General features: G+C 42.1%; 1 protein-coding gene across 2 annotated transcripts in view; it reads left to right on the top strand.

Moving 5' to 3' along the window:
* The window catches only part of LOC144683944 (sestrin-3-like), a 56,765-nt gene that overhangs the window by 17,613 nt on the left and 19,689 nt on the right, over window positions 1-19,463 (top strand). The window contains exons 2-3 of one of the 2 annotated variants that reach the window (XM_078547556.1): window positions 12,279-12,344; window positions 17,215-17,415. In XM_078547556.1, the coding sequence (XP_078403682.1) occupies window positions 12,279-12,344; window positions 17,215-17,415 (267 nt within the window). The remainder of the gene's footprint in view (window positions 1-12,278; window positions 12,345-17,214; window positions 17,416-19,463) is intronic. The other variant, XM_078547557.1, reaches the window with a different exon arrangement.

The following is a 19,463-nucleotide window of genomic DNA, read 5'->3' as shown; positions in this document are numbered from 1 at the left end:
AAGGGTGTTGCTAGCAAGGCCAGCATGTATTGCCCATTCTTAGTTTTCCTTGAGAAACTGGTGGTGAACCTACTTCTTGAGCAGCTGCAGTCCATTCAGTGAAGATACTCCTCCAACTTGCATTCCCTGCAAGCATGATTCCTGCTGGGAGTGCATTTTGTGGAATTATCCAGTTATTACTGAACCTATGCTCCTTTATACTGCCTTAATTATAAATTGCAGTTGCAGTTCCCATCGTGAGTTGATAAATATAAGGGTTTTATGTGTATGACAGTGAGCAGGATAGTGACAGACTTCAGAAGGACTCAGGCAATCTGGTGAAATTGGCAGATTAAATTTAACACAGAGAAGTGTGATGAAGAGAGGTGATACAAAATAAGTGGTAAAATTTTAAAAAGGGTACAAGAACAGAGAAACTGGGCGTGTAAGTGCAAAATTCATTGAAGGTGATAAGATAATTTGAGAAGGCTGTTAAAAAAAGCATATGGGATCTTTGGCTTTATAAATAGAGACAAGAGTTCAAAAGCAAGGAAGTTGTACTAAACCTTTATAAAACACTGGTTAGGCCCCATCTGGAGTATTGTGTTCAATTCTGGGTACCATATTAAGGAAGGATGTCAAGCCATTGGAAAGAGTGCAGAGGACAAATGCTAGAATGATACATGGGACACAGCACTACAATTACATGAAGCTAGGATTGTCCTCCTTAACTCAAAGAAGGTTAATAGAGGATTTGGTAGAAGTATTCAAAACCATAAAAGGTTTTGATAAAGTAAATGGGGAGAAACTGTTTCCAGTGGCAGAAGGGTTGGTAACCTGATAAGGTAACTGGTAAAAGAACCAGAAGTGACATAACGAAAAAAATCTTTATGCTTTGAGTTGTTATGCCCGGGATTACACTGTCTGAAAGAGCACTGGAAGCAGAATCAGTAGTAACTTTCAAAAGGGAATTGGATGAATATTTGAAGAGGAAAAAAACTGGCAGCTGTGAGGATAGAGCAGGGAATGGGACTAATGGGATAGTTCTGATAAAGGTCTGGTATAAGCACCATGGGGCTAATAGCCTCCTAGTTTGCAGCAAACTTTAGAAATTTGCTCCACATAGCCAGCTAAAGTTACATAGTGACAGTTGACATGGTACAGTCAACATGACATGCATTAAGTGACTTTTCTGCCTTGTGGGCTGGTACATCTGACCCTACATAATTACAAGTGAGCGCCTTTTGGATGAATTGGCATGAATCACCCCTTTGCACATTTTCACAAGGAAACCACAGACCTCAGTGTAGCTCCTCACCCTAAGAGCACAGAAAAAGTCTGAAACTTGACATATTGAAATCATGAAATTGAGTCCAACCACTCTGTCACATGTAGTTATTCACCGTTATGCCCAGGCAGGAATATCATCACCAGACCAATACCATATGGCAGTCGGGTACTAGGAGGTGTGTGGAGAGCTCCCTTATCAGGAAACAAAATCTTACCATTTAAGATATATTTTCTTTCCCAGATTGTTAACTATAAATTGAATTTTTGCATGGGATATAGAGCACGGAATCAGGTCATTCACTCCAGCCAGTCCATGCTGGTGTTTATGCTCCACTCTGCCTCCACCCATCTTCTCTCATCTAAATCTATTCATCATAAATCCTTATTTCCTTCTCCCTCATATATGCTTGTCTAATTTCCCCTCAAATGCATCTGTGCTATTCACTTTAACCACTCCCTGTGGTAGCGAGTTCTACGTTCTCACCACTCTTTTGGAAAAGAAGTTTCTTCTAAATTACCTATTGGATTTCTTGGTGACTATCTTTATATTAATGGTCCCTAGCTATGCTGTTCCTCACAAGAAGAAACATTCTCTCTGTATCTCCCTGTATCCACTCTATCAAAACCTTTCATGATTTTAAATACCTCTATTAGGTCACCCCTCTGCCTCCTTTTTTCAAAAAAAGAGACCCAGCCTGTCACTCCTTTCCTGATAAGTATACCCATGCATTTCTGGTATTACTCTTGTAAACCTTCTCTCCACCTTCTCCAGTGCTTCTGCATGCAGTACTCTTAAGTATGGTCTAACCAAGGTACAATACAAATTTTAGCATAACCCTACTTTTCAATTCTATCCCTCTAGAAATTATTTCACATTGAAACACATCTGCCACTTCGGTAGTTTACCTGCAGTCTTTCACAATCCTCTTGTCATCAGAAAATTTCAATATTGTTCTTCCATTCTGGAGTAAAAATATTTATCAATATATAGTAAATGAGATCTGCCCCAAGATGGATCCATATGAAGCCCAACTCGCCCGGTCTTTCCAGTCCAAGAATTTTCTTTTTACCCCTGACCTTTGGTCTGCTCTTGAACCACCTCTGTACCAATGTGGTCACACTCCCCTTAATGTCATGTCATATTGCTGCTCTTGGTTACCCTCTAGTAGGAGAAACTGGACACTGGGATAAATGCCTACAGTCCAGTTACGGCAGGAAAACATGCCTGCCCTGTCCATTCTTCAGTCAGGTCTCATGATGGCCGAACACTATCAGGCTACGGGAACCGAGCAGGAGAGTGGGACTGACTGGATGGCTGTGCGGTTAGCTGGCATGGACTCAATGGGCCGAATGGCTTTCTCCTATACTATCGGTGACTCTATGACTGTATCTAAATTGTTGAACCTCTGATCATCTCACATTATGGAAACCTCTTCAAAAAAGATTTTTGTGCTATTTCTGTGATTAATTTGCTAAAAACAACTCAATTTGAGAAACATTAAAATATAAAAACCATTTTTTTGTGGAACCAACATAGAAAACATTAGTGTCTCATGGCCATCACTTCCTATTTTGTTTTTCCGATCCCGTGAAATCCTGTGGATTCGATTAAGCCCAGCGTGTAAAAATGTGTATAGTCCATTTGGTATGGTCCAAGGCAGTGTAGGCTCAAATGATTCTATTTTTCAGCCATTTGAGGTTGGGATCTGCCAGTAATGATTGGAGTCGGGCTGGGAAAAGCAGCGAACTTCCTTGACGAGAATCAAAAAAAAAATTTATTTGCTCATTGAGTTCAAATGGATGGTTAAAACTTGTTAATGACCAGTGGGAGCTTGGGAGGGGCCAGTCCTAAAAGGATAGTTCCTCATGGGTAATCTAATACAGCATCAGCTCAAGTTAGTGACAGATGAGGCTTCCCATGGGCGGGCAGCTGTTATGTCTGTCAATAGCACGGTCAGTATGTGGAGGCGTCACGTTTCAATGCTGACAAGAACTGGCAGTGGTTGAATAGGATATCATGAGCCTATTAACCCGTTCTTCGTTGACCGTGTGCCAGTTTATTACTGTAAACAATCAACTGCAGCAGTTCTTAAATGTGTTGATCTCCTAACAGGTAGTATTTCAAACCACCTGCAGATATTTGGAGGCAAGTGTTAAACTTGCTCATCATTGGGCGACACAATTGCTTCAGAGCTGCATTCAGGCTCTTCATGCTGCTAAAGATTTAGTTAATCAAACTTATTTATTAAACAGAAACTACCACGGAACAACTCAGAAGGTTCATTCTAACAAAGCTTACCCAAAATCTTCTGCTATCCTGCTTGTGAGAATTGTGTCGGTGTTTTATAGGGCCACTGCCTTTAGCACCTCTTTGGCAAAGGTAAAGTCTCTTGTCTTTGCGCTTTGAGCACAACAATAACACAACAATCTGGCCTCTGCCGAGTTATCTTTCCTCACATGGGACAACAAAGGAGGCTCTGCCGTTAGCCACAGTTTCATTAGGAAAGGGTATAGCTGGTTTTGAATTCCACACAGCAACCCTAATGGAGGTACCAATGTACAGATACCAGATGAGAATAAGAACAGGTTCAGCTATTTCAGGTAAAATCCTAGCACTCGCTGTTCAAGGTTCACCCATGACTTTTTTTTATTAACAAAATTTGTTCTTTTCATGCAATAATACTGTGGAAAAATAGGTCAGAGCACTTTGCAATAAGATCAAAGAAGAAAGACATGGAGTAAGAGATGGAAAAGATTAAATCAAAAGTACTATTGAGGAAAGGTTATTAAGAGGCTTCTGAAGGAAACAAGAACAGTAGCAAGAATAGTTTTGGAGGTTTAGGGTAATCTTTGTCCCCACCAATGTTTTTTCTGTGTAGCATCTTGTTCCATTGGGTGATGAATCTCCGTAAAAAGAAATACCTCCTGAGATCTAACCTAGTTCTTTGTTTGCGTAATTTATACTCACTTGTCCTGGTCCTCCCTAACCTACCTAACTCAAATAGCCTATCCTCATGGACCAAATCTAATAATTTCACTATATAAAGACCTCAATCAAATCTCCATAAAGTCTATGTTTTTCTAGAGTTTAAAAAAAACCTCTTTAAGCCTATTTTGGTAATCAAGGGTGTTAAACCTAGGTATAGATCTAGTGGCCCTGCTCAGAACCTTTTCCAAAACCTCTATATTGCTTACCATGTGAGCTGGACACAGTATTCTGACTCTGATACTTTTTTTCTTAAAAGAATGAGGAGGGTAAAGGCCAGGTGTTTCAAAATGGGATCTTCTGGCCTTGAGGTGGAAATTTACAAGTAGTTCCAATTCATCTTTTAGGTGCGAGGTTAAACTGAGGTCCCGTCTGCTCTCTCAGATGGCTGTAAAAGATCCCCTTACACTATTTTGAAGAGCAGGCAAATTCTCACTGGTGTCCAGGTCAAAACTTATTCTTTAATCTAGTCATTATCACATTACTATTTGAGTTTGTGTGCAAATTGGCTGCTGCATTCCCTACATTACAACGGTGACTACGTTTCAGAAACGCTTCATTAGCATTTTGGGTTGTCCTAAGGCCATGAAAGACGCTATAAAAATTCAAGCCTTTCCTTTATTGGCCCCAGCAGTTAATGAGCACCTGAAGTTCCTTATACTTGTCGATTCAGGCAACTTCCTCACAGAAAAGAAAAGAAAGGCTTGCATTTACATAGTGCTTTTCATGACCACCGGACACCTCAAAGTGCTTTACATCAACAAAGTACTTTGAAGTGTGTAATATAGGAAATGCGGCAGCCAATTTGTACACAGCAAGTTCCCACAAACAGCAATGTGATACTGACCAGACGATCTGGTTTTTTTTTTTGTGGTTGATTGAGGGATCAATATTGGCCAGAGCACCAGAGAAATAACTCCTGTTCTTTGAAATGGTACCTTGGGATCCTTTACATCTACCTGAACAGGCCCACTGGAGTGGGACTTGAACCCAGAACCTTGTGACTGAGAGGCAAAAGCTCTACCAACTGAGCCACAACAGACACACATGGAGCGCTTGATCAGTAATGCTACAAACATCACAATTGTCTATGCATGAGCAATGCTATGAAAAAAAAATTAAAATGAAGAGTAATAACTGATAACTAAGATTGAATTACAACCTTGAATCTATTTGAATAATTTAGATGGTTTAAATATCAGATGATGCATACCTGAGGGTGTATTATAGGCCAGAATCTAATCAAGGGGTTTGGATGATTTCATGAACGATAGCTTGATACATAATGAATGGAATATAATATCGAGAGCATGTGGGAACAGGAGTACTGAGGCTTGAATTACCTGGTATGTTAGAGCTGTTTGCAGTTTCTGAAGTCCAGCCACTTCTACGTGCCCTGACCGGGGACTGGGATTTCTGAGTTGAGATTGGCTTTTGGTAAATCTATGCAACAGAATAGAAATTTCAGACGAACTGATGTTGGCCCTGGCACAGTGGAGATGGCCTGGCATGACTGAACAGCCACTGACTCCATAGTCCACAGTGGTACCAACAATGCTGCACATTCAACCAAAGTACCTTCAGAATAAGGAAGAAAAACAAAATTAATTCCAGAATTCTGCTGTTGTATAACATCTTCGTCAGAAGTACATTTTTATAGATATATATTTTAAAATGAAAATGAATGTTGTGCTGCAGTGTGTAACGTTGACCAGTCTTTCAAGAATGGGGGATATTTGGATATGAGCCCAGAACAAGTCTATATACGTTCTAGAGCAGAACATTACTGTCGAGGAAACTTAAAGGGCCTTCAGAACTGAAGGGATTTTGAGGTGTCTTGCCTTTGGTGTGTATAGACTAGCTGCTCCTAAAGACCAGGTGCAGGGAGAAATTTCTAGAAACCTGTAGCCAAAATTTAAATTATACTGTTATTGGGCTTTCAACATATGGGGCTCCATGTAGTGCTTCATGGTCACTTTCTCATGCAACATTTAGATTTTGCTGGCATCACAGAGGTGTGAAATTTTCCGATTGTGCCACTGGATTGTAGCAATAGCATCCCCTTGTGATTTGGACTAGACATTCGTATCTTTTTGCATGTGTTTCTTTAATCTCCATGGCCGACTGTTAACCAATAGGGGTGAGACAAGGTTTTATCGAAGATGCTAAGCTGCTTTTATTTCACAGTAAGTTGAATATACAGAGCAACAGTTAATCACGTAATTTGATCGGTAAAACTTTGTGTAATGAGATAGAAATAATAAACATGCTATGCTACCCCATTTGACTTAAAGTTAATTTTCTAACTGCTCTCTCCTATGATCCATCCTTTTGGCTGCCTCGCAGTTTTTTCAGGCTGCTCACATCTGGGCTTTTGCTCATCCATGTCCGTACAGGAAGCTGGGACCTGGTTCCTAACCCCTCCTCTTTCTGGATTTGGCCAGAACAGTTGCTAATCAAGACGGCGACTGCATCGCACCTCTTTTTGAAACTGGCTTTGTGTAAAGCTCAACAGGTGTTAGATGTGGCTTGGCAGGTTGCGTTCATGCCCCTTGAGTCAGAAAGCTGTGGAAGACTCAAGCACGTAATCCAGGCTCGCGCTGAAGCGCTTCACTGAGGGAAGGCCTTACTGTTGGAGGTGTAGTCTTTCAGGTGAGACATTACAGCGAGGCCCCATCTCAGGTGGATGTAAAATATTCCATAGTGCTATTCAAAAAAGAACGAGTTCTCCCCGATGAACTGACCAATATTTATCCCTCAACCAGGATCACTTAAATTATCTGGCCATTTATCTCATAACTATTTGTGGGACCTTGCTGTGTGCAAGTTAGTTGCCATGTCTCCTACATTACAACAGTGAGTATATTTCAAGAAATGCTATATTGCCTGTAAAGTGCTTTGGGACATCCTAAGGTTGTGAAAGGTGCTGTATAGATGCAAGTTCTTTCTTTAACAGGCAACAACATTCCATTTTCCTCCCTTCGCCCACAGTATGAATATCCATTAGGAGCCCTTGGGATGAGATTACAGTTCCCCTATTGTTTCCGATAGTCCTTCATAATGCTGTTTGTGTCTGACTTTAGTACACATCTGGAAAGTGGCTGTGGGCCTCTTTTTCAAACTGTGGAAATCCACTTTGTTTGTCCAAACCCAATATTTTCAAGTACCTTTTTTTTAACATAGCCTTTAAATGGAACAATGATTTTTTAAAAAGCCAAATCCTGAAATGTGACAGTGAGTTTCAAGCTTGAGAGAGAGGGTCCCATCCACTGCAGCCAGATTGAAGGTGACAGGGGAGGGAATGTCTAAGAAGAGTATGTCTTGATCAATACACTCCTCTACATCTCTTCGGAGAAAAGGATAGCTATAAATTTATTTTGTAGAGGGGCGAGTTGAGAAAAAAAAAATTTTTCTCTCGATAACAGAAGAAAATGTTAGTATTTAAATATAACTCTTCAATACAGGAAACTCAGAAACTCTTCCTCTCAAACCGTAAAGAACAAAAGAAAGCTGTCAGCTGCAGTCTTAAAACTTGGTCTCAGGCCAAGGTGATGTATTGTTTAATGCTGACATGCAGTAAATTTTACCATCCAAAGCTACTCTTTGTGGAGTACCTTTCTATAATGTCGGTTTAAATAAACCGGCGTAGTGCATTGATGAAACCAAGCCGTGGTGACATCATGTTGGTATGGGCTTTTCAGCTCGTTGCATTGGATTGGAGACTCACGGAAGAAGTCTCGCAGCAAAATTTTCAACAGAGCTTTAAATTTATTCTCTGCGTAGTTTCTGTGGTCATTAAGTAAGGGGTGTTAGTGTAGGGGAAATGGAACACTTTGCCATTTCAGGCACCTAGTGCCAGCATCAAGCAATCCGTTACAGTTATAGCACACTTCAGGATGTAACATGAACGAAGTGTAGAACCTCAGAAGAGTAACTCCTACTCAAGCCTCCACCAGTGAGATTGCCAATATGTCAAAGTATTGTGTTTTTATATTGAAGTCTGTTGGCCGGGACTGCTAGGATGAAATTTAAGTGTCTGCTGACTGAAAGGAGCCTGTGTGAACTTAGGTGTATGTGGGCATGAGCTTGCAGCACAAAGCTACTCATGAAATGGCACAAAAGTAGCAGTCTCAGTCTGGCTTCAATGTTGGTTTCCGAGGGAAGAGAAAAAAATAGTCACTGTGCTGCAGTGAGATTTAGTCTTTTGCAAATGGAACTTGGGTACATTTTTTGGGTCAGAGGTTTGCACGTGAATGCTTGTTGCTGACTGCGTGGCAAAATTGACAAGAAGTATTTCACGCTCCCGCATGGACACCTGCCACCTTGATCAGCACAAGAAAAACTTGCAGCGTAAACATTCTCCAGCATCAACGATAGGTAGCGCTTGGGCTGTTTGCGTCTTCATTCAGCGCTGTACCAAATACTGAATCAAAATTGAAGAAGCAAGTCTCACAAAATGAAGTACGTGTGTCTGTGTGTGTCTACATATGTGCATTTAGGGGCCGATAACATGATGGCAGCTGCCCAATGAGCTGACACAGGACAACACCTGTGCTGCATCACCGTGGCCATTTTATTTACCCATGGGAAAAGACAAGGGCTGGAAATTGAACTGCATTTTTCGGATGCTACACAGGACCCAAAATGGTGGGCAGACAGCGTGTGCACATCTGGCTGGAAGCACAATGCCTACCATATTGGTTAAGGACAGAGGAGAGGCGTCCTTTATCCATACATTAAACAGGTGTTAGGCCCTTTGCACATGGATTTGCCATGAACATTGAAATATAGCCTGCAGCCCAACATCTAGAGAACCTCAGACTTCCCCAATCAGGGAGGCGGGGCACGAATTAACATCTCCTCCCCCCAGCAGTTAAAGATCGTTACGGCACAATTTCTAGATCAAGTGTTTTGGCTTGAGCTAAATCTGTAATGCTGCTTGAGGCTAGTGTGGGAAATGGAAATTTGACTGCACTGGTAAGTCAGCATGGCATGAAGACATATTGTTAAATATAAACTCTGCATCTAACTGTGCTAAAGCTGACTGGGAAGTACATGTTGCTGATGTTGGATTCCTGAAATGAGAAAATGTTCCATTGCTCAGTAGTGATTTGCTTGGAAATATGGTTGGGATTTTTGTGGAAGGAGGCTGAGTTAACTCATACAGCCAGTTTAGGGTGTGCGTGTGTGGAGGGAGGATCGTAAGAGTGGCGCGGCTACAAGGAGTACTGTTTAAGCCAGTTCAAATGCCTCCAGTGTTAATGTGCTGAATGGTCTTAACCATGACTTTGTAAGGCGAACATAAGGACCTTGGAGTTAAAAGTGGCCTGACCGACAAACTTGTAGGGTATTTTGTTGCACTTATAGACATAGATAGGTGCAAATCTACACTGATTGCATCTTTGGGTTCATACTATAAATTATTTTCAAAGGGCCAGCTCCTTAGAGCCTCCTGTTGTGCATACAGTTTTGATAACTGCAAAGATATCAGTCTGCTCTGAAACATGTGTGGTTACTTACTGAAGCTGCTGCAGTGCACACTTTTCCAGAGGCTTCAGTGGGCACGTTAGTGCCAGTTAACTCTGCAAAACCATACCGTGCTCCTTTAAAATGTTGCCGTGATCTTTTCCAATGTGAGTAATAACTGACCTTTGACCATTAATAATCATTTAGTTACGACCAACATTTATTGTCACTTTCTTTGCCTCCATTTTGTGTTTTTTCTCTTGGTCTCCCTCTTTACCTGTAAGGCTGTTTGTATGTTTAAACCTCCGTCTTTTCCATTTCTCTAACTTTCATTCTTCTATCTCTGGCTCGGTTATTACCCCTGTTTCTGTTGTTCTTCCCTCCTGTTTTCTGTTCTGCTTAGTCTTTTTTCTCTTCCTGTTTTTCTCTGTCGATATTTATTTCTCTCCTACTGCTTGCTTTCTCCCTCTGCTTCTGTTTTTTTTAATGTTCTCTGCCTCTGTTTCTCCCCTTGTTACAATACTTTGCTCCCTCAGCTTTTATGTGTTTCTTTATCCTCCATTCATGCCTCTCTGCCCAGCTACACAGTAGTGTAACGTGATAGATGAAGTTCAGAATACACTGATAAATTATCACTTCAGTGCTGTGTTGACATGACCTAGATATGAGCAGCACTACTGTTCCACATTTCACTCCACAGACATATATTTGCAGATCTCCACAGTACGAGCTGGACGTGCTGTTTTGCGTCCTGGGTTATTTGAAACCCCCTCATCTGTCTTGTGTTTACTGTAAAGCTTTTCAGTGCCAGAATTTTAAGCAGCTTTGCCTGCTGCACAATTTTTGGACTGATTGATTTTGTTTGTAGGCACTGCCTTATACTTGGGTATCGTTCCACAGGCAAGGAACACCCAACAGTACATCATTTTCTTAGTTATTAATATCTGAACCTAGAGATTGTTGGCTGGCTATTTTGTCATGTAGGATATGATAGCTGAACCTGATCTTGTCATCGCTTTTTGCCCTTACACCCAACAACTTGCAATTATATAGCGTCCCAAGTTGCTTCACAGCGGTGTAATCAATCAAGCCATGTACGGAAACATTAGGACAGGTGACCAAAAGCTGGGATGCAGAGGTAGGTTTTGAGGAGTGTTATTTTTTGTTTTAATTCTCATTTCTTCCCTGGGTTTTTTTGCCTACTTAACTTGAAATCTATGTCCTTTGATGAGTTAATGAAAATGTCGGCAGTAAGACACCCCTCCAACAGATCTTATTGAAAATGTTTCTAATTGCAAGTGAATGATACAAGATTCATGTACTAGCAGCAAGTCTGCAGTAGCCAGTGGTGCCAGAAATATGGGGGAGAATTTTCTCCCCTTCGGGGGGGGGGGGGGTTGTGCGGGGGCGGGCGCGGGCATGGCATGGAGCCAATCGGCGCCCCAGATCAGGTTCACGCCGCCATTTTACATGGGCGGGTCAATTAAGGCCCGCCCAGCGTGATGTGCACCCAGAAGCGTCGTGTGCTCCCTGTGCGGGCAGGGCGGGAGGGCGTTGCCTGAGTCGGGACGCGCGAAAGAGCACAGAAATCTCCCTGAGGCACAGAGGTGCCCCAGGGAGATTAGTTTTAAGTCCAAAAAGTTTAATAAAGTAGCGAGAAAATTTTTATGATATGTCCCCTCGAGCTGGGACATGTGCATTAATTTCAATAAAAATTTTTGTCAAAATTTAAAATCATTCATGAAACCTCATCCCGCCTGTGGATGAGGTTCCATGAAAAATGCGAAGGCCGCCTGGGCTCTTCGCCTGCCCAACAACCTTAAGGTTGGATGGGCAGCTCCGTTAATTATTTTAATTGAGAGTTAAATGGCCTTAATAGGCCTTTGACAGTTCAGCGTGCGCGCAGCCGACTCAGGTGCGCGCCCACCGAACTGAAAGTCTGAATGACGCACGGTGACATCGGGACGCACGCCCGACATCACCATGTGTCATTTTACACCTCGGCGAGCGGGCCCCACCCCGGCTCACTGAGCCAAAGATTCAGCCCATGGATTCCTTGCAACTTTTGCTGGAACTTTTGGTCACCTTGGTCTCTCTGCTGCAAAATTTCCACACTTTTTCAGCTTAGCCCTTGCAATTGTAGTCAGTCCTGTCCTGAACTTCCCTCTCTTGTTTCGTCTAAACCCCAAACACACCTCTCTTCCTCATCTCTCAGTCTGCACACTGCTGAAATTAAGAGTCAGCACCCTGCCTGGTGCTTTAACTCATTTGCCCCCAGGATCTTTAGAAACTCCTCCCTTTCCACCCAGAATCTCAGGGTTTTGAAACCAACCTGGCATTGTCTAATGGTTGTTTTCTGATTAACCTCCTCTTGTTCTTTTAAACTGTGCCAGTGTTCTGTACAATGGGCCTTGACCTTTTAGCCAAGTTTCTAAATATATGAAAAAAAAAGGAAATTAACTGAAGCTTGCCTAGTTGTGAAAAGAGCTTTGAAAGGTAGCTGAATAGTACATCAGTCTGGTGTTTAGTAACATTTCTTCTCCTGATTCTCTTCCAGGACCGGGCAGGCAGGGTCCCTCGACCATGTACCAATGGGCAAAATCCATTGATACCAGAGCATGAGGTAATGTTCAAATTAATTCTGTTTTACTGCAAATAAATTTGGAAAATGAGCCATTCTGGTAGGAAAAAAATATCGAACGGGCTTATTTTAGAGATGCATGCTCCTGTTGGGCAAAACTCCCCTGCGAGAGAATGTAATTGAGAAACCCAGGGAGGGGGGTAACGCACCCTCTCTCCCAGCATGTCAGATACCCCAGTGATGGCGTGTGATCATAAAATTGGCTCATGTATCTTTTCAGTCCTTCCAGTTAGCTTTGTTTCCCTTCTGAAAGTGCAGCCTAATACTGTGGGATAGTTCTACAGGCACCTCCCACCCACCAGTACCTTGTCCACTGGCTATTGCACATGTGAACCTAGCTAATGCACGTGAGACGTTCAATCACAGGGACACCATTGCCAACCCAATTCTATCATTCTGAAGTCCAATAGGTCACCGAATAAAAATCAGGAATCAGAATCCTGCCTGATTAATTTTTCAACTCCCAAGCCCAACTGCAGCTAGTGACCCATATTGCTGTCCCAGCCTAGAAATAACCTGGGGCTTTTGTAGTCTGCATGGCTCAGTTTAATCTTGAGTCTTGAAATGACGTTTCTAGAACAGTCATTCGAAAGGTTGAAATTTCTTTTGCCAACAATTTACGATTGCGGACTTTTAGTTTATTTTTTCTTCATCGGCACTTGTTATGAATATTAGACAGAGAGAGTAAATGTGCGGCCTTCCTCCTAAACATCTCTACCTGAGCTGCTGTGCAACCAGACGTTAGGCATATATTACAGAAACATGAGTGACCCTTCCCTCCAAGTTTATCCCACTCCCAGGGAAGCAAGTGTTTTTCCACTTGATACTTTCCACCAAAGGCACAGCTTGGCCTATGCTAGCTTAGTGGGCAAATATAACATCATAACATATGAATTAGGAGCAGGAATAGGCCACTCGGCCCCTCGAGCCTGCTCTTCCATTTGATAAGATCATGGCTGATCTAATTGTGGCTTCTACTTTCCTGTCTACCCCCTATACCCTTGGACTACCTTGATGGGAAAGAATCTTATATAACTGAACCTTAAAAATATTCAATGGCCCTGCCTCCACTGCTCTCTAGGGGAGTGAATTCCACGGTCTAATGACCCTCTGAGGGAAAAATGTCTCCTTCTCAGTGTCAAATTGGAGACCCCCCCTCCTTATTTTAAACTATGTCCCCTAGTTCTCGTCTCCCTTATATGGGGAAACATCCTTTCAGTATTCAACCTATCAAGCCCCCTCAGGATCTTATATGTTTCAATAAGATCACCTTTCATTCTTCTTTACTGCAATGGATATAGGCCCAACCTGTCTAACCTTTCCTTTTAAGACAGCCCCTTCATTCCAAGAATCAGTCGCGTGAACCTTCTCTGCACTGCTTCTAATGCAGTTATGTCCTCTCTTAAATAAGGAGACCAAAATTGTGCACAGTGCTCCAGGTGTGGTCTCATCAACCTCCTGTACAACTGTAGCAAAACTTCCTTACTTTACATTCCATTCCACATGCAAAAAACAACAATACTCCATTTGCCTTCCTAATCACTTGCTGTACCTGCATACTAATATTTTGTGATTCATGTGAGAGGACACCCAAAACCCCCTGTACCTCAGAGTTCTGCAATCTCTGTTCATTTAAGTAATATGTTGCTTTCCTCTTCTTGCCCAATTGTACAAGATCGCATTTTTCCCAAATTATACTCCATTTGCCAAATTCTTTCCCACTCACTTAACCTATTTGTATCCCTTTGCAAACTCCTTATGTCCTCTTCACAACTTACTCTCCTACCTATCTTTGTGTCATCAGCAAATTCAGCAAACATACGTTTGGTGCCTTTATCCAAGTCATTGCTATAGATTGTAAATCGTTGAGGCCCCAGCACTGATCCCTGTGGCACTCCATCTGTCACATCTCGCCAACCTAAAAATGATCCATTTATGCCTACTCCGTTTCCTGTTACCAACCAACCCTCTATTCATTCTAATATGTTACCCCCTACACCATGAGCTCTTATTTTGCATAGTAACCTTTGATGTGGCACCTTGTCAGATACCTCATAGAAATCCAAGTGCACCACATCTACAGATTCCCTACATTTACATTGCTTGTTACTTCCTCAAAAAATTCTAATAAACTATTCAAACATGATTTCCCTTTCACAAAACCATGCTAACTCTGCTTGATTGCATTAAGAGTTCCTAAGTGTCCTGTTATGACCTTCTTAATAATAGATTGCAACATTTTGCCTGAGAGATGTTAGGCTAACTGGCCTGAAGTTTCCTGCTTTCTGTCTCCCTCCTTTCTTGAATAGAGAAGTTACATTCACTAATTTCCAATCTGATGGGACTTTTCCAGAACCTGGGGAATTTTGGAAAATTAAAACCAATGCATCTATTATCTCAGCAGCCACTTCTTTTAAGACCCTAGGATGAAGTCCATCAGGTTCTGGGGACTTGTCATTCTTTAGTTCTAATAATTTTCTCAATACCCTTTCCCTGATGATTGTAATTGTTTTAAGTTCCTCCCTGCCTTTCACATCTTGATTTACAATTATTTCTGGAATGTAATTTATCTTCTCCAATGAAGACAGATGCAAAGTATCTATTCAATGCATCCGTCGTTTCCCTATTTTCCATTATTAATTCCCCAGACTCTCTCTCGACGATTGTCTGCCACTGTGTCTCTGCTGACCTATCCTTTAACCTGATTTCCCAGTTTACTTTAGCTAGTTCCATCTTCATACCCTTAAAATTATATTTACTTGAGTTTAAAACACTAGTCTTAGACCTACTCTGCTCCCTCAAACTGAATGGAAAATTCAATCATATTATGATCACTGTTCCATAGAGGTGCCTTTCCTATGAGGTCATTAATTAATCCTGTCTCATTGCACATTACCTAGTCTAGAATAACCTGCTCTCTGGTTGGCTCTAGAATGTGTTGCTGTAAGAACTGTCCTGAAAACACTCTATCTTTGCCAATCAGATTCATATAATCTATATGTAGATTAAAATCACCCATGATTATCATAATACCTTTCTTACAAGTCCCCACTATTTCTTCCTGTATACCCCGTTCTATAACGTAGTTACTATTCGGGGACCTATAAACTACTCCCACAAGGAACTTCTTACCTTTACTATTTCTTATCTCTACCAAGCCTGATTCTGCATCTTGATCTTCAGAACTAAGGTAATCTCTCACTATTGTACTAATGTCATCCTTAATTAACAGAGCTAACCCACCACCTTTTCCTGGTTTCCAGTCCTTCCAAAATGTCACGTACCCTTGAGTATTCAGGTCCCAGCTTTGTCACCTTTCGGCCATGTCTCTAATGGCTAACAGATCTTACATATCCATTTCTATTTCAGCTGATATTCATCCGTTTTGTTATGAATGTTATGCACATTCAGATACAGAGCCTTGATTTCTGTCCTCTTTACTATTTTTGCATGCCTAGCCTTATCTGCTGGTGCACTCTTAAGTTTGTACACTCTGCTACTTCCTGCCATGCTCTGATTATCATTTCCCTTATTGCTATCTTGCTCTCTTGCCTTGTCCTCTCTAATTTATCACATCTTTCCTCACTTGAACCCTCACCCCCACTATTTAGCTCAATGACTCGCCAGAGCACTGGTCCCAGCATGGTTCAGGTGAGGACCATCAGAATGGGTACAGCTCTCACTTTCCCCAGTTCTGGTGCCTGTGCCCGATGAATTGAAACTCATTTCTCCCACGTGAATCCTTGAGTCATGCATTCAACTCTCTAATCTTATTTGCCAATTTGCCTGTGGCTCAGGTAATAATCCAGAGATTTTTGAAGTTCTGTTTTTTAATTTAGCCCAGTCTTATCTATGTCGTTGGTACCTACATGGATGACAACTGGAATTTTCCCCCTCCCACTCTATAAGTCCCTCTCTAGCCCAGAGCAGATGTCCCGAACCCTGGCACCAGGCAGGTAATACAACCTTCTGGACTCGCTCTCGGAGAATTGTGTCTGTATTGTCCCCTACTACCACTATATTCCTATTAACTCCCCTTGCTTGAATGCCTGTACCATGGTCAGTTTGCTCATCCACCCTGCAGCCCATACAAGCTGTAAGAACCTCGAACCCATTGGACAATTACAAAGGCTGAGGTTCCTCCATTGCTACCTTCTCCATCCTCATAGCTGCCTCGTTCGCAGTCACGCCCTCCTGTCCCTGGCCATGGACCAAATCAGAAGACCCCAGCCTAAGAGGCGTGACTGCCTCCTGGAACAAAGTGTCCAGGTAACTTTCTCCCTCCCTGATGCATCACAGTGTCCGAAGCTTAGGTACTCCAGCTCATTAACTCTGAGCCGAAGTTCCTGCACTTGCTGCAGACGTGTTTGCCTTGGTTCAGTCTGTTGTCCATCAGCCGCAGCTGCAACACATCACCTGCCCTGCCATCTTTAGTGTTTCAATTACTTAATTGTTTTACTAATTAAATTTTAATTAATGGCTCTGGCCCTGCCTGTGCTTAAATTCTTATTATTTCAATCAGTATTCTGCTTACCCCAATTGAAATTCCTAGTTTAGATAAGATAATTAGGAAATACTCACCAGCCACATATAACGAATAAAACAATGTAATAAGTTGCACATATATGAAGCGGGGGATGGGGAAGGTTAAAAGTTGCAACAATCTATAGTGTTACTGCAGCAATCTTGACTTGCAAATCCCTTTTCCACATTTGGGAGCAGATGGTGTAGGCGGAGGTAAAGAAAGAACTTGTGAAATTGATAAACTTTAATAGTTAGCCTGACTTCTTTGAAGTGAATGGATTTTAAGAAATTATACTGACTTTTCTGTTTTGCGTGTTTTTAATGTTAGATCAACAAGATGGGTGCAGAGAATGAGCGGACCCACCTGTTGTTTGTGAAAGCATTGGGCAGCAGGAGCTGCCTAGATGGAGTCGTGCAACTCATGGGATGCCACCCTCAGTACCTGGAGTCATTCCTAAAAACCCAACACTACCTGCTGCATATGGATGGACCCCTCCCTTTCCACTACCGACACTACATCGCCATCATGGTAATGTCATCGTGCCTTTTCTGCCAAGCTTTAGAATATAGTGCGATTTGTTGTGGTATTAACGCACAGGGCATAGCATCCGTTTTACCAAGTTTCAGATTTTGACCTCTCCGTACAGGAGAGGTACCACTACTGGGGTGTGTCACATTACTGGGGTTTGTCACACTGCCCCCTCATGGCTACCCTTGGAGCAGGCTGACCAGCTCAGCCTCTCAGTCACAGACCTGACTGGTGTAGAGGAACATTTGTGAAGGGAGCAAACATGTGCTTTGTTGGATGTTAACACATCATAAGAAGGGGAGGAGTGAGGGTTTATGATTAGCTTTTACCTTTTTTCATTTTTTTTTGCTGGATCATATCTCATGTTTTCAACCTGTAACACTCAACAACAATAACTTGCATTTATACAAGCACCTCCACTGTAGTAAGAATGCTTCATAGAAGTATTATCAAACAGAATTTCGCATCGAGTCACATAAGGAGATTATTGGGCAGGCGAATAAAAGCTTGGGCAGAAAGGTAGGTTTAATGGAGGAAAGAGAGCTGGAGAGACAGGGAGGTTTAGGGATGGGATTCCAGAGCCTGGCACCTTTTGAAAGCTGAAGGCACGTCGGCCAATGATGGGGTGATTAAAATCGAGGATACACAAGAGATCAGAATTGGGAGGAACACTGATTTCTCAGAGGATTGTAGGATTGGAAGCAATCATGGAAATAAGGAAGGGGCAAGGGGAAGGAGGGATTTGAAAACAAGAATGAGAATTTTAAAATTGAAGCATCCTCTAGCGCAGGTGTTAGTTGCACTGAAGCAGAGAATTCTCACAGCGGTCAGTATGTCATCAATGGAGTTTTCCAGGTTGCCCACTGAAGCAATTGAAATTCCCGGTGATGTCCAGTCCTGGTATGCATCCTCTACTGTTGGAGCTGGAGTGCTGCAATAATCTAATATAGTGAGGTGCACTTAAACAAATATGTTGTAGGCAAATAGGCTGTTTAAACAAATCAGGATCCTTATACAAGTCCTTTTCACAGGCCTTTCATTGATTTCATGGGTCCTTGTGTCTCTGTCTTGAGTCACTGAGAGGTAGGATGCCATTTCAGCCTGGCGTTAGCAGCAGTGTCCATATCAGACTCAACACCGCACTGAAATCTCGATGTCTTCTCCTGGCCTTCATTCCAGTCTCAAAAGGTTTTAGGGAATTTTTGTTTGTGCCGTTCCCCTGTAGCCTGTTTGACACGTGTACCATTTCCAGCCCAAGAGGGGCTTTTTTACTTCCTCTAGGGAAATCCCTGTCACTTCTAGGGGACATTGTTACAGAATAAGGGGACACTCATTTAAAACTGAGATGCGAAAGAATTTCTTCTCTCAGAGGATAGTGAATGTCTGGAATTCTCTACCCCAGAGAGTTGTGGAGGCTAGATCACTGAAAGTATTTAAAGAGGTGGTAGATAGATTTTTGAAATATCGGGGAGTTGAGGGCTATGAGGAGCTGACACAAAAGAGGAGTTGAGGCTGGGACAGATCAGCCATGATCTTATTGAATGGCGGGGCAGGCTTGAATGCCCAATTCCTGCTCCTAATTCTTATGTTCTTTCTTATGTTCTGGTTAATGTTTCAAACATTTTTATTTAAAGAATGCCATCAGGAATACTAACCGCAATGGGTTAATGCAGCAGTTTGAAGGAGCTGAACAAACGAGGCACAGTTGATGTTGAACTATCTCTGTGATAGTGATTGTGAGGGAAGAATGATCACTTCACTAAATGTGTGAAATCTTCCCTCATTTTCTGTAGCAGTTCCCTCTTTATGTTAACTTCAGTATCTTCGTCGAACCAGTGTTCTGCGTTGATGACTGGAATGACCACACCTCCACCAACATCAACCCAACTCCTTTGTGATATTCACCTCAGTTATCTCTCAGCAGCATCTTGCCTCAACGAGAATCTCCACCCGTTAACCCAGCTCCTGCATCACTCAAGCTCAATAATAGCCACCAGAGAGCACCCCTGATGTTTTAAATGTTCACTATTTTTATAAAATGCTCAAAA

Source organism: Cetorhinus maximus, chromosome 8 (genome assembly GCF_964194155.1).
Source record: "Cetorhinus maximus chromosome 8, sCetMax3.hap1.1, whole genome shotgun sequence".
NCBI lineage: Eukaryota > Metazoa > Chordata > Chondrichthyes > Lamniformes > Cetorhinidae > Cetorhinus > Cetorhinus maximus.
Note: the sequence above shows the minus strand (reverse complement) of the source record. Positions and strands in the feature narration are given on the sequence as shown.